Source organism: Anarhichas minor, unplaced genomic scaffold (assembly GCF_050575085.1).
Source record: "Anarhichas minor isolate MPS153535 unplaced genomic scaffold, ASM5057508v1 ptg000024l, whole genome shotgun sequence".
NCBI lineage: Eukaryota > Metazoa > Chordata > Actinopteri > Perciformes > Anarhichadidae > Anarhichas > Anarhichas minor.
Genome location: NW_027466470.1, coordinates 1,201,484 through 1,228,426, shown reverse-complemented (window position 1 = coordinate 1,228,426; position 26,943 = coordinate 1,201,484). Strand labels below are relative to the sequence as shown.

At 42.6% G+C, this 26,943-nt stretch overlaps 1 protein-coding gene across 1 annotated transcript in view; it reads right to left on the bottom strand.

Moving 5' to 3' along the window:
- adcy8 (adenylate cyclase 8 (brain)) overlaps nucleotides 1–26,943 on the bottom strand; it is a 70,882-nt gene that overhangs the window by 23,659 nt on the left and 20,280 nt on the right. Inside the window, 6 exon segments of the mRNA XM_076097226.1 lie at nucleotides 5,754–6,024; nucleotides 7,634–7,792; nucleotides 11,519–11,646; nucleotides 13,038–13,149; nucleotides 14,417–14,547; nucleotides 22,075–22,224. Of these exon segments, the coding sequence (XP_075953341.1) occupies nucleotides 5,754–6,024; nucleotides 7,634–7,792; nucleotides 11,519–11,646; nucleotides 13,038–13,149; nucleotides 14,417–14,547; nucleotides 22,075–22,224 (951 nt within the window).

Genomic DNA, 26,943 nt, shown 5'->3' with positions numbered 1-26,943 from the left:
TGGTGGTACAGGGTCACTGCAGTGGTGGAAGAAAAACCAGAAAGACTTACAGACAGGCTGCTCAAAATATATATGATGCTAAACCAAAGATTAGCACAGGAGCAGCCACACTGTCTGTGCAGCGAGTCGTTTCCTGTGATGTGTGAGTATTGCTGATCTATTTCAACACTGATGATTCATACGTGTATCCTAAATGGTTTGTATGATGGATTATGAACTCCTGTCAATTTCTGCTCGCTGCATGCAGACAGTCTCTTTAAAATAAACTTCCGCCTTCACAGGAAACAACTTCGTTATGTTTAGACAACAAACATAGTTAGGTTGAGGAAAAGATCGGTGTTTGTGTTAAAAAATAAACTAGAGAAGCGGCGTTACTTAAATTCAGAAGTTACGGGACAAATAAATCATCGCTGACTTCTCGTTTCACTCGGGGAATGAGCAGCGGTCTCCTGGCTCAAAGACCGGTTTCTGTTTGACCCGTGAGGGTCTTTATACTTCCTGATCCTTGAATACGTGGATCGCATAAGAACTGCTTTAGTGGGATATCTACAAAATTACATTAAATTAAGCTACGATCGCTGGATGAGAACAGCCTGGATTCATTCATTCATAGCTTCACATTGAACGTCTTCATATCAAAAACAATCCAATCAATGAAGGTCAGATAATAAGCCAATAAAGATAATACGATCAAAGTTTCATTATTATAATGATAAAAACCCTAAAAAGAAGTAGTAAATTGTAATAATGTAGTAATTGACTCGCGTTGCTGGACTTTTGCAGGAAAACAAACTAAAAATGAGGAGTACCTTAATATCATACGAACTGTTGTACGAGGATACGTTGATTAGTGTTGTGGCCTTTGTTGTGATCCATCTTTTATGTGATCGGGCAGAGGGAAATAGTGTCGGGGGGAGCTGCCATGTGCTCCAGACATTTAAACATTGAGCAGGTTTTCTCCAGCAGACGTCTCATAAAGCAGCAGCAACTCAGACAAGAGAACAGAAACGTGAGCAGATGAGTTGGCCTAGATTTCACAGCACACAGACACAGAATAACCGGGTCTTCTGAGGAAACACACAAACATCCTTTTTGAGGTCAAAAGCACTGTGACAGCGACGTGCATCATGGGAGCCAGCAGGCACACAGCGGAGCGTGAAAAAGGTAAAGACAGAGCCGCTCAGCCGGTCTGTTCTCACTTCTCAGGGCTCGTCTTCCATGACTTGAGACCCGGCGCCTCGTGAATCTTCTGGGTTTGATAGTGACAATCAGTCGTGGATGGATGACCGTTCCCACAAACGCAGTGACGGACAGGATAGAAGGCCATTCGTCCAACGACTATCACTGGACTTCACAATAAACAGAGATAGCGGTTGGCCTCAGATACCAAATACTGTTATTTATGGCGGTTTATCAGAGCTGCTACCTGGTTACAGGTGATTCATGCAGCCACCTGATGGATCACCTGTCATTACTCTGTATCATATGTCTGCAACCAGCTGTTTACACTTAATGGATTAACTCCGTGTCAATAAACGGTGATCATCTATGATCAAAGATGCCAAACATTCTCCCACTTCTTATGTGCTTTTCTGTTTTTCTCTGTGCTATAGAATAAATGAATAGAAAGGGTTAGCTTCACCATAACATGTCATTCTTGTTTCATGGACGATTCATTTATTATCCTCTCCGCCAGGAGATTATGTATCCGGGCGTATGTGTGCATCTCTCTGTCTTTCCACAGCTGACCTCACAATACTGATGGATCCATCAGCCACATTTTTGTTTGTGCTCATTGTTTGAATGCTCAAGGAGCTCTGGTGGTTGCAATGATTCACGCTTCATTTCATACATTTTATAAAATGGAAGTTAAGCGTGTGTGTTTATGTTGTGTTCACGCCAAACACAATGCAAACTTTTAGAGAAGGCGAGGTTGCACACAAAGTCAATGCAAAGACGAAAAAAGATGCCAATTCCCGCCGGGTCGCTTTCGTAGAAATTTAGAAATTGGAAAAATTAGAGACGTTTTTAAAACCGTTTATTGCAATTGCTACATGCAGTGAATACCGGCTGGTGAAAATCACAGAGCGCTAACAGAGGATGTTATGAAGCATCGACACAACGGCGTTTCTGGGACGTCCACAAGATGTACAAAGCAGCACTAGTGGTTACTTCGCCCGTGGCTAATGAAATGTTGTCTACACGGAGGTAAATGTCATTCACAGTTACAGACCATGCAGTGCTTTTTGGGTTCTACTGCAGTGACACTCCATTTCATAATTGAACAAAAATAAAATACTCGCTCTCCCTCTCTTTCTCCCCCTTCTCACTTCCTCTCCGTCTGACTGACGCAGCCTATTATTCTACCTCGAATCCAGTGACGCTGAAAACTGAATCAGACTAACAGGACGGGAGGACGGGGACCCGGAGGACGTAATAACCACCGAAGAGGGAGAAGTTCAGCTCGAGCAGACGACATAAAAGACAGTTCAAACCTCCCCCGAGAGTCCTTTGATATGCAAAGAGACGATCTTTGGAATGACGGTGCTGACAGGCTTTCATTGTGCCTGAAACAAAGAAGTGCCACTTGTCACAAAGAAAAAAAAACATTCCTCTGAATCCAAACGCACGGTTACATCAAACGCTACGAGCTCCTGTCAGGCCTGCATATCCTCGTATACACACAGGAGGTAAGGAAGAGTTCACTGTTAGCTCACGGCTGCAGGACATGAAACAAAGACGCTGGCTCTGCACTTTTGTCACGCGTATTTCACAGCTTAGAAATACTGCTTCATCATCTTATTTTGTAATTATTCTAATGCAGCGAACACATTATTGAATACATTTATTCATCTGCGGGTTGGAGTATTTGTGTTTGTATTGAATTAACTTGGTAAACAAGATAAATGCTGATTAATTGACTCACTATAAACTCTTCCAATATTCCCCCGAAAGCATACATTACACTGCATTGTTCAGTGTTTCACAAGCTCAGTATCCATATGACACGTACACTGTGATATCAGAAATAAATTCACTGAAGGCTACCGCTCCAGATCTTTGAGTGTACAAGGATTCACTCACTCTCATATCTAAATGAACATCTCCAGTACACAGCCCAGGGCTTTATGACCACCTGCCAACGTATCTGACATGATATTCCGGAGCTAATTGATCTCGCTCCCTGCAGCGGATGTTCCTGATGTGCCGTGGTGACGTTAAACCAGCCCGGAAGAGAAGCAGCAGATTGTAGAAAAGTCACCGGTTTTGCTTCTGGAGGAGGAACATTTAGTCCTCAGCCAGGCGGCGTGTTTTGCTTTTGGCACTCGGCGTCCGCCATCAGGGCAGGACGCAACAGCTCGTCCCCTCGGTCCAATCTGGGGATGCAAATGTGGCCTGAATATTCAGCGTTAGCCCCCCCAGCAGCAGATACCTCCATGTAGAGTCTGTGTGGGCTTGGGACCAAAGTTTGTCTGGAACGAATCCCAGGAGCGTGAATAAACCCTGAACCAGATCTGCGTCATGGAGAACGTCCTGATCTTTGCCAGCTTTGGGTCTTGTTGGGTTTTCATCCATCGATTCTGTTCTCCATGTAATAAAGTAATAAATCTATTTACACATAACCCTTCAAGATCAGAGTTGGGGTCAATGTCCGTATTGGAGGTCCGGTCTGGTGTACTAGCTTACATTGACTAGTTTGAATTGATGAAAACCTGCTGAACCGGCATTTGTCCAGGCCGGTCTCATTCAGAATTCGTAGCTATACATACAAGAAAATAATGCGCCGTAATTCGTAGATACCCCACAAAATTATTTCCTACGTTATCCACGTAATCCAGAAGGAGGAAGTCTAAAGACCACAAAAGCCCACACAGGGTGGATGGGTCCAATAAACACCAACCTCTCAACTAGCAGACTGCTGCTGGTTCCCCATGTGAACTCTATGTCGATCTATTCGTCACGTTACTTACGTTAACGGAGGCTGCATTGAGTTACACATATGATAGGTTCAAGCTCCATTCAGGAAAAATGAGCATCAGGCGAAGGTCAATTAAAGCGCTGTGTTTGCCAAGAAACTTGAACAAATATAATTGTTTGAGGGAGATGTTTTCACAGCAACGTAAAATAGATATTAGAGGACAATGCCGATACAAATGTTTTTACTGTGACGAGGCAAGACTGTTTTATATTACTATTATTCTACGGACCGTAACTTACACTTTATTACACACATACATCCATGAAATTTGACCCATGTCAGGTATTTTAGGAGGTGTGGGCTACTGTGATGAGGTGTGCTTCAATGTCTCGCTCAAAGACACTTGGACATGCAGACAGTAGGAGGAGTAGTAGTACTCCTCTTAGTTGTTTTCCTATTCTATTCGGAGAGATAAAAGAAATCCACTAGTCTTCAACCCAGTGTGGCAATTCATGTGAAAGAAGACTATGTCCTCCTCTTGTGATCCAGGGATGTCTCACTGAGACAAGTGACGTAAGGGAGCAAACATCTGCATCCTGAGCCTAATGTTCATCAGATGCAAAAAACAGGAACAATGTAAAAACTTCCCGTGATGTCAGAAGTCACAACTATATTTGATTTTTAATGAATGAAAAGACAGAATCAAGGATTTCCTTAACATTGTGAAAACGATGGGTAGCGGCACAGATGCCCTCCAGAACACATGACCGATGACTGATTGATTCATCGATATAGTTTTAGCCCAATTCAACATCATCTGCATAGAAAGCTCTCCCTTTAAAACCATTATTCCCACGAGGGGCCGCATGTACAAGGAATGCAGAACATGAAAGAACCCAGAAATGAACCATCAAACCATGAGTCAAAGTAGCAGCAGAGGACACGTAGTGAGGACTAATCAATGCTTTCACTGTCACTTTCAGTCGCGGGTCAATGCAAGAATCTTCGGGCCAAACGCAGCACAAAGACTCTCTGGTATCAACCATCACAACATTTGCCTTTATGTGCACATAGCTAATTAGACATGGTTGGGGATGTTTGAGTCTCCACTTTACAGATCCCACATTCACATCCTTTGCTTCACACGTTATTGTATGTGAGCATTAAATCAAAAAAATAAAAAGCCGGCAGGCTAGACTTTAAGAAATGACTCAATGTTTCAAAGAATGGATTCAGAGTTTTCTGGCGGCTTTATGGCGGGTGTAATGAACGGGCTTCTCCCTCCCTCCCTCCCTCCCTCCATAAAGAAGCCTGAAGTGCTTTCTCCAAAAACCAACCATCTCAGACAAAACACCCAAAATGTCAACGTGACGCCTCCGGGAGCTGATTTGTTGTCAAAGGCAAACGGGAACGCAGACAAATGAAGAGGGGATGAAGAGGCTGTTCTTTAATGTTGCCACACGTTCAGAAGCTCATCTTCCTCACAGACACACAGCGACGCGTTACCACAGAAACACAATCTCTCCGCAGAAAGCCGTCCACTCATTCCCAGGAACAAAACAACAACAAAAAAGGCAAAACAACCAACAAACAGGTGAGATAACTGATCACATGCACTGCAAAAAAACATCCATCTTAAGATCATCCTGCAGTGAGGCTTAAAGTCGACAAAATAAGATTATTTTACTTGACAAACAGCTCAAATGTCCCGGGAGAAGTCACATTTTAACGCCATATTTCTAGAAAATCCTGTTTTCTGTTGAGATAGACATTTTCTTCACAGTGTGATGAAGTGCACTACATGACTTGAATTACGAGCAGCGGCGGGACTTACGTTCTGCTTCCCGACAATGTTGTCGAAGGGAAGCTCTGGGCTCCAGGACGCCTCGTTGAAGGTGGTGCTGCTGGCCCGGCGGTCGACCGAACTGGCCGACTCCTTCATGATGTCCTCCGGCAGGCTGAGCGTGCTCTCCTCCGGCTGCTTGATAAGGTAGGTCTCGATGTTGTGGCGGCGGAGGAAGTCGTTGCGGTCCTTCCCGTGGCCCTCCTCCACCTCGTAGTCGCCGTTCAAACAGTCCAGAGCTGCTTTGGAGATGTGAATCCTCCTGGAAAACCATGACGGGAAGATTTCAGTCAGAGTTATTCGGGCACATTTTAAAATCTTGCTTTAAAGCTGCAATACGTGAATTATTTTGGCCACTAGGGGGCAGAAGAACTCCCCAACAAGCTGACTAACATGTTAGGAAACAGCTCGTCTCTAGCTGAACTGAAAGGAACTTCTGCCACAAAACTGAGTTAAAAGAGGCTAAAAAGCTTCGTAGAGCTGCAGAGTCGGGGAGAATGTGTCAATACGAAAGATCCACGTAATCATGAACCAGGACGTTTAAAAACAGCAGAAAACCCACACGGGGCAGTTGGTAGTGGATGGTCGATGGGTCAAACAAAAAACGGGCTTTCCCCCGGGAGATCGCTGTTTATACGCCGCGTGAAACAACAAGTCATTGTAAATGTATTCGTCACATAATTTACACACTGAAGTAACACCGCTTCCGTAGCTATTTTAACCCAAACCATCATCTTAACCTAACCAAGTAGTTTTATTGCCTTAACCTCACTTAGTCAACAAAGAACTAGAAATACCGCCTCTCAGTTGTATGCTTCCAGCCAACCAGTCAGGTTGCAGGTTATTCATGTCTGTCCAAAATCTCATCACTCCATCATTTTATCCTGTCACACATTTGTGTGAAATTGTCATAATAAGCATATGAATTCTTGAGTTATGGCCCAAAATGTGTTTTGTGAGGTCACAGTGACTTTTTACCACCAAATTCTAACCAGTTCATCCTTCATCGTCCAGGTGGATGTTGGTGCCAAATTTGAATTTCCCCAAGAACTTTGCGGAGATATCGTAATCACGAGATTGGACCGTACGGTCAGAAATACATTGTCTCTGGCCAAAACACCAAACGTGCACACACATGGTAAGACATCACAAAATGTTTAATAAACGTAGTATAGGAACAACGACCACGCCCCGAACATATCTCATTTCCTCCGCACAAAGTATTTATGCACAACTGACCCATTGAGTTCCTCTTGACTCAGCTTCAACATCCCTCCCCCAACCTCTTTATCTTTCTATATTTCTTCCTCCCTCTTTATCTCTACCTCTCACATGATTACAGGAACCTGAAGAGTCTCCACTCCCCCAGTTCCCACCAGTCACCAGACGTCAGCGGTCCATCACGGCTCATCATTCATTACTTATCCTACATCCTACAACCCTCATCCCTTCATCCCATGACCCTTATCCCTTTATCCCTTCCCTTCATCCCTTTAACCCTTACCCTACATTCCTTTACCCAACAACCATTTGAAACCTGTATCGTTATTAGCCTGTTATTAGCCTGTTTTATAAGAAATATGGAATCGGGGGTGTCACCATAGGTTACCCAAAAGTTGCCAAACTCTTGCTAAAGGATTGTGGTTAGGCACTTACTTCTAATGGTTAAGGTTGGGCATTGAACTACAATGGTTAAGGTTAGGCATTGACCATCTAGACATGACCGTCACCACAACCAAAACATCTGTGGTGCAATGCTGACCGTGCACCTTTGCTGTGTATCATTTTGCCGTCTCTCTTACCGTGTTTCCTTTCTGTTTAAAGGTTAAACACCCCGCTCTGAAAGTCTTAAATCTTTTGGGTTTTCTCACCCTGGGATCCCTCCAGACTCCAGCTTGTTGGCGATGTCCACGTCCCAGGACCAGACGTCAAACTGCCACTTCCTGAGTCCCAACACACCGCACAGCACGGAGCCCGAGTGGATCCCGATACGCATGTCGATGTCGTGTTTCGTACGGGATCTCACATATCTGGAAGAAAGAAAAGAAATCAACATCAGAAGGATCAAGCTGTCTTTCTTACAACAAACATTACATTTTGACTTAGGTTTAGTGCCTTGCTCAAGGACAGCTGGACAAGAAGATGAACTACCAACCCTCCGATTAATAGCCAACCTGCTCTTTCTGCAGCTTCATTATGATTGATAATTCATTATAAATTAGTCATAATTGGTATAAAACATGCAAAGACACTGATGTGGTCCTTTAAATTGAATACAACTAATAATAGGGTTTAATCTTGTAATTAAAATTCATCTTTAAATTGTTAAAGTAATGATGTATGAACGTGAAAATGAATATTTAATAATGAGCATGTATATTTTAGTACAGTATAATAAATGTATGTATTTAGTTTGTCTCTTTGGGCAGACGTTGGGTCTGTTCCAGGGGTAACTTTAGGTCACTGTGCATTAATTCAGCAAATGAATATCCATGAAAGTTGACCTTTGCAGAAACAGAACACAGATAGTACTGACGGAAAAACATTGTTCATTAATTCACCAAGAAATGAGCGTGACACATTTCACGCGTATCAGCGAGCCCGACACAAACAGGTGGAAAACATTTTCAGCAGGCATCTCACTAATTAATTAATTCTCATTAATACATTTGTTTCTCATTTCATACGTTATTATCCCCGAACACACTAAAAGCAGAATGAACTGGAGCTGATAAAAGTCTGTGAAGAGCAAAGCGGGGCTGTCACGCCCATCCCCGCCTCACGGCCTCATTTCATGCTTCATAAAAGAAGCATGAATGCGAGGTGAAATGCATCCTGGGAGTTTGTGACAGGTGCTTGAAGTCAGTCGACTGCCGACGACACCAGAGGCTAGCAATTAAGTCAGACAAACTGCAGTTAGTCATGACGAAGATAATGATGATGATACTTAATTAACTCAGCGGGGAAGTTCGTCACCTCCCCGTGGAGGTCAGAGGTCAGCACCACAACCAACACTAACTACGTATGAGGCTCTTCATTGACCGGATAAGAATCACTATCACCCCTCACTAAGCTCCGCCCCTCGCTGCTACTCCATCAAGCTGTCAGAGCTACGTTACCATGGAGCCCACACTGTCACTAACTGCACTCCCTGAAGAAATGTTATCGTATTATTTGGAAAAATGAAATGTGATTTAAGAGAAGCAGACAGAAGGTCTACAATATGTGTTTGAAGGATAAATCCAGGATTTCAAACGGATTCAGCAGTGGAAATAGTTTAAACAGATAAAGACAGAAGCTAAAGCTACAGATCGCAGAGTAAAAGTGAAATGAAGGAACAGCACACTTCCTCTTTATTCACTATGACAATCATCACAATACATCCACTTTACCTTCAGTAGCTAGCGTAACAAAGAAGTGCTAACACTAGTTCATGATGCGCTAACTTACTCTGCTAATGTTAGCTCCACAAGTTTTTACGTAGAAATGTAACGTTTTGGAAACGTATATCTCGACCCCCAAAAGAAACGGGACACCCTGGAGGGGTGAGGCCAACCATGTTCACCATCTCAGTGAAGCGTGTTAGCATGCTAACATAAGCTAATTAGCACTTCACACAAAGTGCTGCTGACGCTGTTGAAATTAAACTTTGACAGGATGATGTTGTATATGAAAAGCTAAGGGACAATCTATCGTGTGAGAAATGCATGTCTGCATCGCATTCCATGGCAATCCATCCGATAGTGAGACACTTCACTCAATACCACAAATGTCAACCTGCTGATGGTGCTACAGGAGAAGTCAGGGGATCACCTGACTGACCCACCATTGCCATCCTTAGACCACAAGCATGGCAGAAAAATGATATGCCATACATTTTCCACCCAAAACCATCAGTCTGCACTTTTATCAGCTTTCACTGAGTCCCAACAAGGAAACTCTAAACATCAAGGGGAATAAAGTGGTGTAAATGTGGAGAAGGAGATCAAACAACAGTGCAACATGTCTCACCTGCTCGGTACTCACGTTTGACCTCAGGGATTTGAAGAGGAACATTGCACCTTGTTATGCATTAGTGGTGTGGATGAATGAGGCAATAGACCTCTTTGTTAGTTTTTTTGTTCACCGTCGTTATTAGCTCACATTCTTGTGAACAGGAACGTCATCGTCAAAAGAATACAAAATGATGATCCACTCGGAGACCGAACTCAACTAGCTCCACTAACTGATCACGCAACAAAATGCTTATTATCATTTGCCTTTTTTTTTGCGACATTTTAAAAGTTCAGTCCACAACTGAAAAGAAACACATCTTTTGATAGATGTAGGTCACCAACACACTGCGTCCACAAAGATCATTTCATACGGTGAGCAGCTTCATCCAATCCTTTAGGTGTAGCTCACAAGCTGCAGACACCGGGTCCAATCATAGGTGTAGTTAAAACTTCTGTCCGTCTGCAGCGTTTCGGACATCTGATGAACCTGCAGATTCATGCATCTGTTATTCAAATGTGATCTTGTCACCGGTACACCAACACCAGCACAGCATTCTTATGAACACCTGCAGACGTCTGTTGCCACCTGCAGACGTTACAGCAGATATACTGTAGAAGAAAATGTACCAAGCTGCACTTCTGCAGCACAAAGTGGTCGCCTGTAAGCAGCTCACCATATTGACTTAATAGTGTACAGTACAAATCTCACAGCTTATCCATCACTAATCCCTCCTTTCCCTCTAAAGATCAGTCCTCCTCTCCTCCATCAATGTCACGCTGAAAGTGATGCAACGGCACCAAAATACAACAAAGCAGATAATCGAAATGAAAACGCCCTCAGGCTGTAAGAGCACAAACTCCAGGGTCAGCTGTACCTTCATTTCTGCTGCGTACCTCCTCTCCCACATGAACTGAAGTCAGTCATGTGTCCTGATTCATGAGCTTATGAGATCTGTAAATCCCTGCTGTGTAATTTCTAAAATATGATCCCATCACTGAAAATATTTGTTTCCCTCGCGTCTCCGTGATGCACGGGTGTTACGTGATGAGGGTGAACCTTGTGATTCTACGGATTGTTTGTGACTGATGTTCTGCAGAAACACAGCCGGGGGCCAAATTCTTGAAAAATGCAAATCCTGCAGGGGAGCTGCTTTCAGATCACAGACCTGGCGTACCGAGCGCTGTGAGGAAATGAGATAAAAGAAGTGTACGGATAAAAGCACTGCCGTCCAATAGCTCGAGGGGGAAAGTTACATATTAAGACCATTTGTTCAGGGTAGCAGGAAAACAGTGTCCTCTAATCTGTGAGAGAACTGCAGCTGAAACAGACGTTAAATAAGGCTTTGTCTATTATAATGTGTAATCTTCACAGATACATTAATTGGAAAACAAAACGTTGTACCATGTTTCATACGTTGGCCGAGTATGAGGTGAAAGAGACATGCAACAGGAACAGCAGGACGTTAGTTCATGTCGTGGCTTCTGATTGGCTTATAAACACGGTCAGCAGTCGGTGACATAGAGCAGTCTGTCTCCTGATAATAACGCTTCCATTCCTGGTCCGCTGAGGTTCGCGTAGGGAGGAGGTCGAGGTGGATGGATCGGTCAAACAAAGAGGACTTTACAAATTACAAACAAACTAAAGACCCAACAATCGTTGACGTGTTTGAGTCTGCAGGGAAGCGTTGGACCCACCAGAGTCTCCATCCCTACAGTTAAAGATATTAACAACCACGGCAACACTATGGAGGAGGACGGTACCTGATGGTCTTGATCATGCTGAGGCCCATCTCCACACAGCAGTGGGCGTGGTCCTGTCTGGGCTCAGGTAGACCCGACACACAGTAGTAACAGTCTCCCAGGATCTTTATTCGTAGACAGTGGTTCTCCTGCAACAGACCAGTCACATCAGTGCATCTCTGGCAGCAATTGTTAAAAAACACAGCGTGCAATAAATCAATATATAGTTAACCTTACAACAGAAGACCACGAGACATGAGATATAACATTCATGATGGAAAATAGAAACACAGAAGTGGCAACTAACAAATTCCAATTTGTGTTTGTTCTGCATTAACTGTGAGATCCTGCTCGGCCAAGCACGACAGTCTGAAACGCTCCTCAGTCTAATATCAGACCAACAGTCGGACAGAGTTGAATGTTGAATCAATTATTCGCTCTGTTGTTTGAATGAAATATTCATCTGGCTGACGCAGTTTCTTTATTTAGCTTTCACGAGCGGTGGAAGTCCTGAAAGGCCTTCAGAAAGATAGAAAACCCCGTCAGGGGGAAAAGTGCTGTCATGACGTATTTCTGACAAGACGTAGAAGCAAACTTTATGAGATAGTTAAGATGAAACACAATTTAAACATTACATGAGAACAGATCCTACATGTTGTATCTTTAGCTGATGCTTTAATCTTGGGTACTTGAAGGTCTTGGAAAACAGTTATTTAAATGCATGAGTTAAAAATACAGTATTTAATATAGAGACCAGAGACTGCGATTCACAATAAAGACAATATTTCCCAAACCTGAGCTGAGTAGTTTTAGTTGCCTAATCTTGACCCAAACCCTGAACACAGATCACAAAATGCTCATCGGAGTCATATTTGGAAAGACACACATGTCACGCTAACTACTTCTGTTTAACGATAGATTATAGAAATAATGTGATAAAAGATAAGACCACTTTATGCCGCTGATATAATGAAAACACAAAAGCATAATAATGCAAGTACAAGACTAATCAACTTTTAATTCTTAGAAAAATATTCAGATGTTGGAATTGGAATGTAAATAAATAAGTAAAACCATAAATAAATAAAAACAATTGAGGAGTCCAATGACCGAGCTGTTTATTCTGGCTTCATGTTGGTTCAAATGTTGACATTCTTATGTAAACACAACAGGCAATATCCAGGTCACGTCCATATATGGTGTGATATTTACACAACATACAATAAAAATGGAGGTTTTGTCCATAAATGTACGATAAGTGGATGAAGTGAAAATTATTAAGATCGTGTCCATATATCGTACAATACGTGAAAAACGTTCTTATCGTGACAGAAGTATTCACTGTGAGGACTTGTTGGTTCACCCATGAATACATTTTGCTCCAAACTAAACTGAACAATGAGTTTAAACTGACAACAGCTGTAATGTAGCTCTAAAGCCTGAGTGTGTGTTTGTGGTTGAAAACTTATAGGACAAAAATGAGCAATTAAAGAAGTAGAACTGACACATGGATGTGAGGTCTTAAAGCGTCATCACTTACGTGTGCGAGGCGGTCGAAGCGTGCAAAGAGTTCATTCAACATTCGCACCAGCTCCTGCGCTGACAGCGTCGTGGAGAGGTTCGTGAAGCCTTTAACATCTGCGAAAAGAATGCTGAATAAAATACGGAAATGTCACTTTAATATCCAGGTCAGTGCTTTAAAACCATCCAAATATAACATTTAAAGGAATACTTCGACCTCAGAATGACCATAATACATCCTCGTATGTTACCGTGAACTCTTGTATGTTTCGTATGTTACCGTGAATTAAAAACTGAGAAAAGTCTTGATTCAATTCAGTAAATGAGGGCCATGTTTAGAAGAAGCACAACTCTATTAATCTTTTGTTCAGGTTTAACGTTGTTCTTTTTCATGTGCTCGGTCCGTGGGGTAGAAATATACTTGCTGCTTACTTGCCCTGATACAAATAGTTTTATTTATTCCTTATGTATTATTTTCAATTAATTTTGGACTCTCTGTTTACCGTGGAAACATGAGAGAGAAACACGGGGCGGGTAACGGATACACAAACGGTCATTTTGTGGTGAAGTATTCCGCTAAGCTACTGAAACATAACTGTCAACATGAAGTCCTGTTTTTACGTTACAGTCTTGAACACATGAGAAACTTTCCTTTCTAACAAGTCTCAAACTAATTCACTCAAGTACACTTAATTGACTCTTTATTGCCAAATATTTGAACTTGTTTTGTTTAGTTTTTCACAGGTTGCACTTTATTGTTATTATCTTGAAAAGATATTCAGTGCAAAACAGGTGAATTGCAGCCACAATAAGCTATTCTTTGCCATATATTAGTTATTTTCTGCACAGATAGAACTTTATTTGCATTGTTCTAACAAAGTGATTGCACATTGTGTTTGTTTTTGTCTGATGGAGCAATCTGCTTCACTTAAAAGTGATTGCAATTTTCTTTATTCTATTATTTGAAAAAGCACAGATGGAGGAGTCACAAAATGTTATTTCAATAAAAGTTCAACATGGACCATTTTGTTCCTATTGTGTTGGGGCGGTGGGGCATGAACATGTGTCTTCCTCCAGAGTGGGGCGTGACAGAAAACGTTTGAGAAGCACTGCTCTAGGCGGAGATGTCATCAACCTCTCACCTGGAAACACCTGTGATTGTAGTTGGCACTGATTTTCTATGTTGTCAATATATCATTTTAAGAGACGCTTGCCAGCCAATCAGTCTTTACTGCAGCTGTGAATGTCAAGCTATATTTATCTGTCTATTATTCTCTGGTGTGGACTCACAGCCTCACTTATCAGAAACACAACATGTCTTATAAAACAGCTGGAATGCTCTGAAAGGTCTCACAGACTTCCTCCCCTCCCCCGTAGATCACAACCCGACTAGCTCACCTGACATTCTCGTAGCGGTGGATGTAGATTCTGTGAAACTGCTGCTGGAGGTGTTCGTCCTCTACATTTGTCATGTCGTTGATCATTTCTAAAACTACAAAACGTGGCAGGACTGATAACACCAGTCTCTCCTGTGGGGCAGAAACACAAAAACAATATTATTAGTTCTCTGAAGCAACAAAGAAGACGAATAACAATCATATATTTGGATGTATACTGAAAATGGCATAACTAAACATTTGCACCGCTAAAATATCCTTCTTATGAAGTCATTTTTGTTGAAAAAATCTGCCACTGCCCGGTGATCATGTTAACCTCTTTTCAATATTAATCTACTTGTATAATTGTTCTTGCATTAAACATATGTTTTTTTTTGTTTTAAAGAAAACAAGAATTTTATAGTATGTGCAATTATATGTAATAAATACACACACACACACACACACACACACACACACACACACACACACTCACACACAATAATGGATGAATTTAAGATTGTTTTTGCTGCAAAGTGCCACTTTGAGTTAGTAATTTAAAAACAGATATATGTATATTGTACATTTCCTCAGAGTAAAGTGTTACACTGGGAATCACAGATTAAGAGCAATGAGGAATTAAACAGATTATTAAACAAGCAAACATGAGTAAAAGAATCTTGTAAAAACACGTTACATAAAGGCCTGTCTGTGAGAAATATTTCATAAGATGAGTCTGCCAGCCTAAGCTCCAGGAGCAGGATCCTCCAAAGCCTCCAGGCCCACAGAAACAACACTAACAACCAAATCTGTCTTGCGTTTTTTTCTACTGACGCAGTTCCACTTGGCAAAAGCAGAAACAGATTTGGAGTGGGAGCCATGCAGAGTCCCTCGGTACTTTTTGGCCTCAGGGATCTGCTCAGGCATCTGCCTCCTTCAGACACTCAACACATTCAAACCAAGAATCAAGTTATTCAATCTCAGAACCCACCGGCTATCAGTCTGACGGCCGTTTAGCCTCTGGGGGCACCAGACAATATGTCGTGGGTTCCGGTGGAGCCAGCGGATATCCGAGGCAACATCTATATACCAAGAGCTCTCTGCTTGTCTGTGTCTGTTTGTGTTTGTATGTGTCCAGGTCTGCCACACTAACTTATAATGTTACCACCGCCAAAATACCTCCACGTCCGCTACGTGTATTTCACCGGTGTTTGTGACTACGAGTAGCCGGACGTAGGATGTGTGATATAATGAAGTCATGGCAGGTCAATCGTTGAGGACCCGAGGAAGCGCAGGTTGATTGTTACGTTTTTTGTCTCGATAAAGCTGCAAGCAGCAACACCACAGGCCAAGCACTCGGCCCGCTCTGAACAGGCTGCAAATATTAAGCTAAATCAGCGCTGGATGATAGCCGAGAGGTTCCAAGACTACATTTCGGCCAACGCGTAAATAGCACATCTTGTACCAAGAGGCAACCCAAAGTGCTGACAGTGAATGAAAACCAATGATTCTGTTTCTTTGTTGCCTCCCTTGAGGGGTCCGTATATTTATTGGTCCAGTTGTGGGGTCCATCATTTCTCTCTCACACACACACACACACACACACACACACACACACACACACACACACACACACACACATCGCGGGAAACTGTCTGAACTGCTCCTGATTCAAATCAGGAAAGTCTGATTAGAAAAACAGTATACTGTCTGCTACAGGGTCATAAGTCATAAATAAAATAACGCAACAATAGTTATGTCAAATGTCCAATTTGATACAAAACATCTGATTGGTAAAAACAGTACTCTCTAGTTTGATGTCTGGGGAAACTGTACTGATTTGTTCTGAAAAAAAGTCATAATTTTCAGATTTTTCTGACATGCACATGACACACTTTTCCAAATTCCAAATACACAAAACATGAATGATCCGACATGGGACACGGCAACATATCCTCATACAACGGTTCGTATAATATCTTAAGAAAAAAGTTTGTTTTTCCAAATGTTTCGTGCGTTTTCCTCATAGACTATAAGAAGTGGATGTAGTCATCGTGACATCATCCATTGGTTTGTGACGTCGTCATCTTGGATTACGGCCGTCTCCATGTTGTTTTTTGCAATCAATGAACGGAAGTGACCGTATCTGGACTGAGGAGGAGTGACGTAGAGACGCCGTATACGTCTCTGGTAGAGACCTGTCAATCACAGTGTAGCCCCGCCCTAAAGCATCCCCTGCTTTATGGTCTGTTTGACTCTAAATGGACCATAATGTACTAAATGAACATCATGCTGTATTGAAGAAGACTTGAAACTAGAGATTGAGACCATAAACTCATGTTTACAATGTTTACTGAGGTAATAAATCAAGAGAGAAGTAGAGTTTTTTTCTCATAGACTTTTATACAAAAGGACTTATTTTCGTAACCAGAGGAGTCGCCCCCTGCTGGTCAGTAGAGAGAAGGCAAGTTTTTAGACACTTCCGCATCAGCTTCACTTGGCAGAACGGGAGGTTGCTGCCTGGTTTTCCTATGAAAGCCAGCAACATGGAGTTATGCATACAGTTGAAGCATTACAGAGGAGAGAAACACTGAGGATATAACCTTCACATTTAAAGTTTATTGTTTAACTGTAAAAACATGCTGCCTATATCTTTATATACTAATTTGAGGAATCACTGCCAAAATGATTCTGTAAAAACAAATATTTGCCCTTTCAGATAGATATACATATTTATATTGCTTCACTTTTAAATATTGATGCTTTTTGTGTACACTGTGTTAAATGTTTTGGAGGAGAGGAGGTGTTTCAGCGTTCATTGCTCTCAGCTCTGTTGTGTGTGTGTTGACCTGTTATCTGTGCAGAAAAGCGGAGCAGAGCATCCCCCAAATTAAGGTCTAGACAGACAAACATTCCAGTGGAGCGTTGCTAACGCTTCGGCTGCTGCATCACAACCAAACGCTCCCGGGGGTTTCGGTGGTGGAGAGTCACTGCAAGAAATGTTGATTTTTTTTTATTTTCACAGAGTCGTCTTGAATTTAAAATGAGAAGTTTGAGCCTTTGAGGAGCTCGGTTTGGTTTTGTTTAGTCTCCAGCTGTGTTTACATGGAAGCCTTTGATTCCTCTGACAATCACGTAATATCTTTGTTTGAACAGAAAGTGCCTTGTGTACAAAAGCTTTACACAATCCATTTAGATAAACATTTTCTATCCATTTTTCTACGTTTGTTGCATTTTATTGTTGGAAAATCAATAAACTCTTTGCAAACTGTTTGCTTTCCACAAACATCGAGGTCATTTAAATCCCCTGTTTAACCTTGTAACTGTGGTATCTGTATGCAGTTTTACTTTACATGCAGTAAAAACACAGAATACATTTACACAATGCTCACCAGCTCGTCCTTATGAGCGTGAAGTGATTGACCTTGGAGCAGTTTGACAAAATAATGTGAACACAAGAGCACCATTTAACATTGGTGTGTCTATGCTCTTTTCCTGCATGAGATTTGTTTCCACAAAAGAACTCTCTTGACACTAATTGGAGTAAATTAACAGTTTTATACTGCATATGTCACGATCAGGCTTTGCCTTGTGTGTTTCTGTAGCTCCTCACTCTAACTCTGCCACTCCCTCAGCACCAGTCCTACTCCCTTCACCTGTCCCTGATCAGTAATCAAGCACTCCTTCATCAGCACAACTCACCTGTTCTAGCCACTATTCAAACCCCTGTCTCTCAGTCACTCACTGCCAGATCATTGTTTGTGTTCCTACCTACCCGCCCGTTTTGCTCGTCCCGGTTTCCCAGTCTGCCTGCCCTGCCTCGTCCTGCCTCGTCCTGCCGGATTTCCCCCCTCGTCTCTTGTCTTGTCCTTGGATTCCCTGTTTGTTTGTTTATTCATTAAAACCCTTTTTTCACTACACCTGACTGTCTGCGCCTGAGTCCTCATCATGCCCCGTGACAGCATATCTTGTATCATGTCACATACGTGTTTAGAAGGTCTTTAAATGATGCTATGTCTTTCTTTTATGTGTTACTTTCCCTTTTTGTTGAAGAAAGATAATAAAACCAGACACAGGAATCGTTTCCTCCCACAGTTCGGCAAGTTATCCTTTGTTGCCGTTCTAGATCATAATTTTACTGTTTTTAAGGCATGTTTTTTTTTTTGGGATATGTACACATCAACTGTTACTGTAAATATAATTCCTACAAACTGTATATTCAATATAGAAACATCTTTACATTCACATACTGTACATAATCATCCCATCCATGTACATCAATTCAGTTTTTATTTCTTTGCACTATTTGTTTTGTTTACAACTCACAGAACACTTGACTTGGATAAAGACGTTTTATTTCTTATTTCATCTTTGGTCATTCGTGCTTTTAAATATATTCATAAAATACTTATTTTTACTCCTTTCACTGCTTTTACACTGAACAGTTCTGTCTATTATTTACCTTTGTATGTCATCTTATTTATATTTATGTTTAAGTACATTAAATAAAAACAGAGTTGAATTCCTTGTATGTGCCTGTATACTTAAGCTGATTCTGATTCTCCTGAAATCGAGAATCGAACAGATATTCTCATAATCTGGTCGCATCATCCGCACAAAAATGAAACAAATCACATTAAGTCAATAACTAATTTTCTAGTTGGTTTGGCTTTTCTCACAAATGTTAATTACAAAATATAATAGCATTTAATTAATATGTAAAGAGTGAACAGATCTCATCCGAATATACTGTTGATGATTTATATGTCAAACTGCATATCATATCACATGTGTCTTTGTGCTTTTTTTGATAGTTACTCAGGTGGATATTTTTTGCAGTGTGGACAGTGCAGTGTGTGTTTGCTCCACTGGACACGGTCTCTGGTTTGGACAGCTGAGAGCCAGCGGACTCAGTGTCACGTTAGCTCTGAAAGTCATTAGCGCAGCTTGATTTTAGCCGAGAGCTGAAGCCCTCCAGCAGCTCACTGACGATTCCATCTTCATATTACATTTGGATTGTGTTAAAGGGTCACTCCAAAACACTTTGTTCCTTCTTCCTGCTTTTATTGTCGGTTGATTTTTTTGTTTCTTGTTTAGAAATGAAACAGCTTTAAGGTTCAATTCAACGTCACCATCTAAAGTTGACCCACATTTAAAAACTGTGCTCCTGCATTGAACCCTTTGGGTTTGTTCCAAGATGCTTCTTAAAAGATGCATCATTCTTTTTTACTAATAAAATTGTCACTTAAATATTCATCTCACAGTAAGATAACACTGTTCAGAGGGACTTCAGTAACAAAATCAACCTGAAGCAACACAAGTGAAGGTAAGATGAGTTGAAATGATATACGTATAAGTAGTGAACGATGACGCTCTACGTGCCACTCGGGCGTCAGCTTCGCAATTTTCAATTTCTGCTTGTTAAATACATACCCTCTTCTTTTTTTGTTTTTTTAATGAACTTCCGTGTTCACATGAAAACATCCTGGTTGAGTTTGTGAAAAGATCGTGGTTTGAGTTAAAAGAAGAAAGTTGTATATGTAGTCAACTACACCAAGGTGGACGTTCGGTGCTTTGGTTGCCAGGTGGTTACAGCGCATACCTTATAACTACAATGGACCTTTATTGCATGTCACACCCCTCTGACTCTGTCCCGTTTCTACACTTCCTACAGGCAAAAAGGACAAGAAAAACAGCATTGACTTTTTGGTTGAACAGAGGACCCAAACAGTGGTCTCCTTGGTGAAAGTCATGTCTTTTTTTACCCTTCCATCCGCCCCGAACTCCCTACGAGGACGTTATCACATTTAACTACGTCACCTGACTTCCTACTTTCCTCCGTCATATGCCCACATAAAGCGTCTTGATTTGAAGCATAGAGCTTCTGATCAAGTTGCCGAACGGGCTGAATATTCAGACGATTTACTGAAAACTACGAGAGTAGATTTAGATGAGCAAGAGATTCAACATGTCGGACAGAGGATGAGTTCAGCTCAACGTCCAGCTTGGAGTTATATAAGATAACCTTACTGGCATCAACTGATTTTTGGCCACTTGGGGGCAGCAAAACAAGCTTTAAATACAACACTGACAAGTTAACATGGCTAACATTACAGCTGCCCATGTACACCTGCAGCAGACACAGAGCAACAGGAGCATCTCAGTGGAGTTGTGTTTGCGTCCCCCTGATGAATTTAAGTCCAATATACTCTCTTTTTGGTCCCGAGGGAAATATCTGTCTGTTTAGCTGCTAAATGCTCCACATGGTCACCAGCTATAGTCTCTAACTGTGTCTGTCTGCTGAGCAGGTAGTGTATAGTGGGTTTATCAGAGCTCGTTTGATGAAAACAGCTGCTGCTGGAGACTCAGAGACTGAACCACGACAGGAAAGCTGTGGACCGTAAAACCAAACAGCTGATGCTAAAACGCTGTGTGTAGCTGAAAGCAACCGCAGAGTCACGTCTGTATAAAGGACCCACTTCACATCCATTTTTATATCAACATATTGATCAGAGGAGCTTTAAACTCTGTAGCCTTTGTCTGCTTTCTACTTGCCGTTTCTATCCACGTCCTGCCTTCATGTCGGTCACACTTTAAGGACACAAACGTAGCACTCCTCGCCTTGTGCTGTGGACAGAAACGTGGCGCTGTGCTCTTACAGCATGTTGACAGAAATACTCTGATTGGTTTCACATTAAGGTGGTCTGCTCGAGGGCGAGGCCCCACCTCGATCCATTACAACCGTCCCAGAGCGTATCAGAGCCAGAACCCTTCCAGGAAACTCAACGCTGTAAAAGCTTTTCTGTGGCTTCTCAGAGGCTGACCCTCCACTCCACTGCGTAAACAACGCTCTATATGACTCAGACTGTGTGTCTTGTTTCTATTTGAGTGTGTGTGTGTGTGTGTCCACTGCACTGAGGCACAGTTAGCGTGACAGCAGCGGATCGATGCAGCGTCCATGTTATTCTCCTCTCAGCGGGCTCATTAGCCGAGCTGCTAACATTCAGTCCTGTCAACTGAAATCCATCAATCGCTTCGCTCCTGTCATCAAAGCGTCCTCACACTCTGCTCCGTCATTAAACAACAGGAAGTAGAAAAACACATTACCCTGTTGTGTACTGGCGGTCATTTAGAGGTCACCGTTATCTCTTAAAGACTAGACTTCAAAGAGCTGAACTCCAAAATCATCCAAACTCCCCCATTGCTGCTGTGAGCTGTGAGCCCATCCATTGATAAGAAGCTTCCAGTAAACTGTACATATAAAGAATTTAACAGTAGTAGCTCACTCACAGAGCATTCCTTACCCAACCATCACACACACACACACACACACACACACACAAACTGTACCGAATAGTGTGAAGCTTTGACACTTCACTCATAACGTTGAACATATAATTATTATTTAAAACTTACGCTACAGGAAAAGTCAGCGGATCACTAAGTTCAGACAGATTCATTCTCTCAGGAACATGAATGTTTATAGGAAGACAATCCATCCAGCGGTTGTCGAGATACTTCAGTCTGGACCACAGTGGGGCCTCGGCACACCCCTCCCATTCTAAAAGGTGCTTTCAGGCTCCGTTGTTTCCGGTGTAAATACTCTGAATGCAACAGGCAGCACAGTTCTGACCCTGTGTGAGCAGCGTTATCGTCTTTTGTCTTCAGCGGTGGACTCACCTGTCTCTGGTTCTCCGTCTCGAGTCGCAGCCGAGCCTCGATGCAGCGCCGCGTCTCCAGGAAGGCCTGGCGCTGAGCGCGGTCCGACAGGTAACTGATGAAGATGCCGGCGGTGTTCATGCACATGAACAACACAGCCTGAGCCGCGACCTGAAACACACACACACACACACAGACGGAGGGTGAGCTCTCACACACAGCTCTGGATGTTTCTCTGTTTGGATCACATGTGAAGCAGTGACTGGAAACAAAAGTTTAACAGAAATAGATTCATTTTTTTCATTCATTTGTTTTATTTTTTCATCCCAAACATTTTGCCCATCCCACATGGGATAACAAGACACCGCTTGCATATCAAAAGCATGTGGAAAGATGTGAAATGAAACTAAGAAAATAATAAAAATAGAACAGAAGTTTAGTTTGCAACTGTGTGTGTGTCTGGTATTCTATGTTGCATGTCTGTCGGTTGTGTCGGTGTGCGTGTGTGTGTGTGTGTGTGTTTAAAGAGTGTAAACACACCCCTGGTTATCGTGCTTCATCAGCACTGAGCTGCTGAGTTGAGTAGCACTACTGAGGAGACGAGCAGAGAAACCTCTCATGACCTCTCGGTTCATTGCTGTGAGATCTCTAGACTCCTCTGAATGAAGCGTAACACCCTGACGCTCTGAGACACGAGGACAGCATGAAGACGTGTGTTATCTGAAGAGTCATCTCTGCAGGACGTCAGAGACTTCATACATGTGTTTAGTAACATGATGTAAATGTACGCGTTGCACAGAGAGCCCTCTGTCTGAGCTGCTTCATTTATCCACAGATACACATGGTTGTGGTGCTTCTACAGCACACACTACACACTGTGTGGTCCACATGCACAGCACACACAGGGACCTGGTTTGAGCTGCAGACCTACGAGTTCACTCTTAACCCTCTGAACACCAAATGGAGGCTTTAAGTGTTATATATATTGAGCTATCCACATCCTTACAACCTCTACCTACAGCCTCTCTTCTCCTCTCCTCTCTGTGTTCAGCAGCCTGACGTTCAGTCTACTTTAGTTAAGTTTCACAGATTGTTTTGTCACATGACTGTTGGTTTCGGGTGAAGCAGTCATGGCTTCATAGTTTTTCTGAGGAGCTCAGAATCTAATCTTTTTTAAAGCAAACGGTTTATTTGGGACGAAATTTTGAACGAGAATAAAATGTTTTTGATGAACTCAAGCTTAGTTTCGGTTGCGTTGTCTGACAGAGACGCTCGTCACACATGATGTGTTCAAGGACTGTTGGGAAGATGAACATCTGACGATAATGGCGTTTTTTACAGCTTCTGGCTGATAAACGGTGTAGTTTTGGCATTTTTTTCTTTTTAAGAAAGCCTGCTTTTCCATCCCGCCGGCGAGACCAGAAACACAGCTGATGTAACACTCTGCAACACGACCGAGGGGTTTCACCACCACCTCCACTCCACCGCCTGCTGGAGCCTCACATGATGCAAGTGTTAAAACAGGTTCACTTCACTGCTTACAGCTCTCTCACACACACACACACACACACACACACACACACACACACACACACACACACACACACACACACAGTCTGCCCTTCAAACTATCTGAAGATGTTAAACTGAACTTGTTATTGTTCCAAATGATCAGTTTAGAAGAATGACGGTGTTTATCTATCTTACCCTCATGGGGGGAGGCGTGTGTGTGTGTGTGTGTGTGTGTGTGTGTGTGTGTGTGTGTGTGTGTGTGTGTGTGTGTGTGTGTGTGTGTGTGTGTGTGTGTGTGTGTGTGTGTGTGTGTGTGTGTGTGTGTGTGTGTGTGTGTGTGTGCAGAGTAAATACAGTCCCAGACAAGTCCGGACAGGTCCTGAGCATCTGCTGCCGTCTCTATCGGTTCTCTGTCTGTATCAAAAGGTCACTGAGGACGGTTGCATTGGACCGTACTGTATCTGCAGCCGGCTGATAAGATGGTCGATCGATAAGTCACGATTACAGGTGAAGAGGTTTTCATGGCTTTTAAAACATGTCCTCTGACATTTAAAGGCAAAACTGGATTACCAGCCTGCCGACGAGGGCTCCAGAGCTCCAGGGTTCTGGTCTTCTGGGATTATGCACCACTACAGCACAACATTCACTAGCTGGATAAAAGCGTGTCAGAAATGTCTCAAATTCATCTAAATAGCTGGATCAGGTATCAGAAAGAGTCTATGCACCGAATCCAATAATACAGTATTGTATCATTTATCAGCTCGTTGACGGCAAACATCAACAACAACAACACGTTTCCGATCCGTACATCCTGCCTGATCAACCCGTTCTCCGTCTCAAAGCGTCAAATACCGATGCTTGGTCAGTTCCCCTCACACTTCAGCGTCTGAATGAGACACACCGGCTCTCAAATAACTTAGTTCAGAAGAGAGACACGTCGTCCAAAACTGACGCTTGAGGACGTGAAGCTCAGGTCCACTGACAAGCGTCGCTGTTTGATGAGTTGGGAGTGAGAATGTGTCGTCCTGCTCTGTGGCCGATGATATGATATATGATGTATCGTAACAGATTCATACCCTGTAAGCAATGACTCAGCAGTTCAGATGACAAACGTGGTGACTATAAAACAACCGTGTTTTTCAAGAATAAATAAATGTTCTATTATTCCTGCTCTAATCAGCCCCGTTAGTGAGAGAATGTGACTCGTGTTCGTCTCAGAGGGTCAATGAGAACCACAGACGAGTGTATTTAAATGCTTCTGTTATAGTTCAGTCCTGAGTGAGAGAAGCCTCCGTAGAGGTAGAAATCAAAGTGATGGTGATTTCATTGGTGGCTTCATTGCTCCCCGTGTGATGTCTCGTTTTCCTTTTTTGAATTCATTTTTTTAGGAGGAGAAAGGGCTCTTGCTCAAACACTCGAGGCCCTATTGTGTTGAATGATGAAAACCTCAAACAGACAGCTCAGTGCCCTCCATCGCTGAGAGGAAAACGCTCCGCTGCCGTTTTCCTCTGCTGTAAAATTGCTGCACTGAGAGCTCATTTCAAGAGGAGAGAATTGAGCATGAAGAGGGGATTTCTCCTGATTCCTCGTGTTCTCAACAGCTCGATGCTTTGTGGAGAGCGAGGTGACCGTTTATAAAAGGGGGGGGGGGGCTCTCCTTCGACTGCTCGTAGGCCTCTCCGTCGCTACCGAACGATGTCGGAGTTAACGGAGAGGAGAGGCTGGAGGGTTAAAGGTGTTTGTTTGAGGATGCGACTCAATCCTCAAATATTGGCAGAGAGATTCTGGCCTTAAACTGAGACGGACGTTTGGTTCTGCTGAGCTGACAGATCCTGGTTCTGGTTCTGGGTGTTGTTTGATCTGCTCTCTGGACCAAAAGCAAAAGTTTACATTTATCACAACATAAAGTAAACGCTCCCTCGAACGCATGAGTGGTTAATGTTAGCAGCCAAACAAAAAGCTTTGCCTGAAAAACAATTAAAAAGTCTCAATTCAACAGTGATGTGATTTCCATAAGGAAGCAGCAACTAAACAGTCTAGTTGACGGTTGACAAAGAGCGCTGCCCTCCTGGAACATCGTCAGACTTACGGTGGACAAATGAACCAAATCCACGCATCACAACCAGAGACGAAGTCTGTTTTTGATCCACGTATTCTCCTTCCTTGTACCCACGATGCAACACGGTCACTGACAGTTAGGTCAGAGAATCAGCTGATGTATCCTGCAGCAGAGACGAGCGGCTACAGAGGTCTAATAGTTCATTGATTCATTCTTTTTGTTTAGTCTTTTATTACATGTAAATTGTATTTAGTTGATACTTTTAAATTTAGTAAAAGTGCACTGCAGACCAGAGCACATCAAATCAAGTAGTCAGAGACGATAACAGTGTAAAATAAATGTTAATTTAAGGAAAAAGCACAAACACTGAAACAGCAGAAGCAACACGTTTACATGTTAACGACTGGGCCTTTAAGGTTGTATTTAGTGAAACTGTTTTAATTTATTCTGACGATGGCGGAGGTGGTCATTAATTCAGTGGAGGCGGCTTAAAGAAAGTGCTGCAGGAAACCTTGACTGTTACCGTAGCGGAAAAATGAATCTTTGGGAGTGAATTTCACATCGAAAACTGAATATGTGTGGGAGTGTTTTTCCTTTAAGCCACACACACACACACACACACACACACACACACACACACACACACACACACACACACACACACACACACACTCCCCTGAGGCTCTTCACTGTATCTCACAGAGGTGGTGGTGTGTTACTGTGAATCTCTCCCAGGACACCATCAGCGTTGATTCAATTTCCAAGTCGCCCCCCCGAAGGCCTCTGCTCCTCCCACGGAGACCAAAATAGAAAAAAGCTGCGGTAGCTATGGTAGCCGCGGCGGCGTCCATGTTGTTTTTGGAAAAAGAGCAGCGCGGGCTCGCCATAAAGGGCATCAGCATGGAGACCGCCGGTGCTCTCATTAAAGGGAAATGCCAGTGATGTGGATGTTTTTAACAAGGCCTCATTAAGAGCAGCGGGCCAGGAAGAGGCGCAGCTTACAAACAGCTACACGGAAAATAATGAGGCGAAGGTTAATAATAGTATTTATTATCATAATGTTTCCAATTTGACTCAAGGGTGAGGAGTGACATGTTCAGCGTGACATGGGAAATAAACACTCACACGTCTGTCCTCCAGATTTAACAATGCAGAAATAGAAAATAGATTTAAGAGATGGGCTGGACAATTAGTGAGTAACACGGCAGAATGATGTGACAGCCAGAGCATCAATATTTCAGAGCGATCAGTTACCTCCCTGCACAATGACTACACTTATATTTAATTCAGCAGGATTTACAGAATTACATTTGTATTCT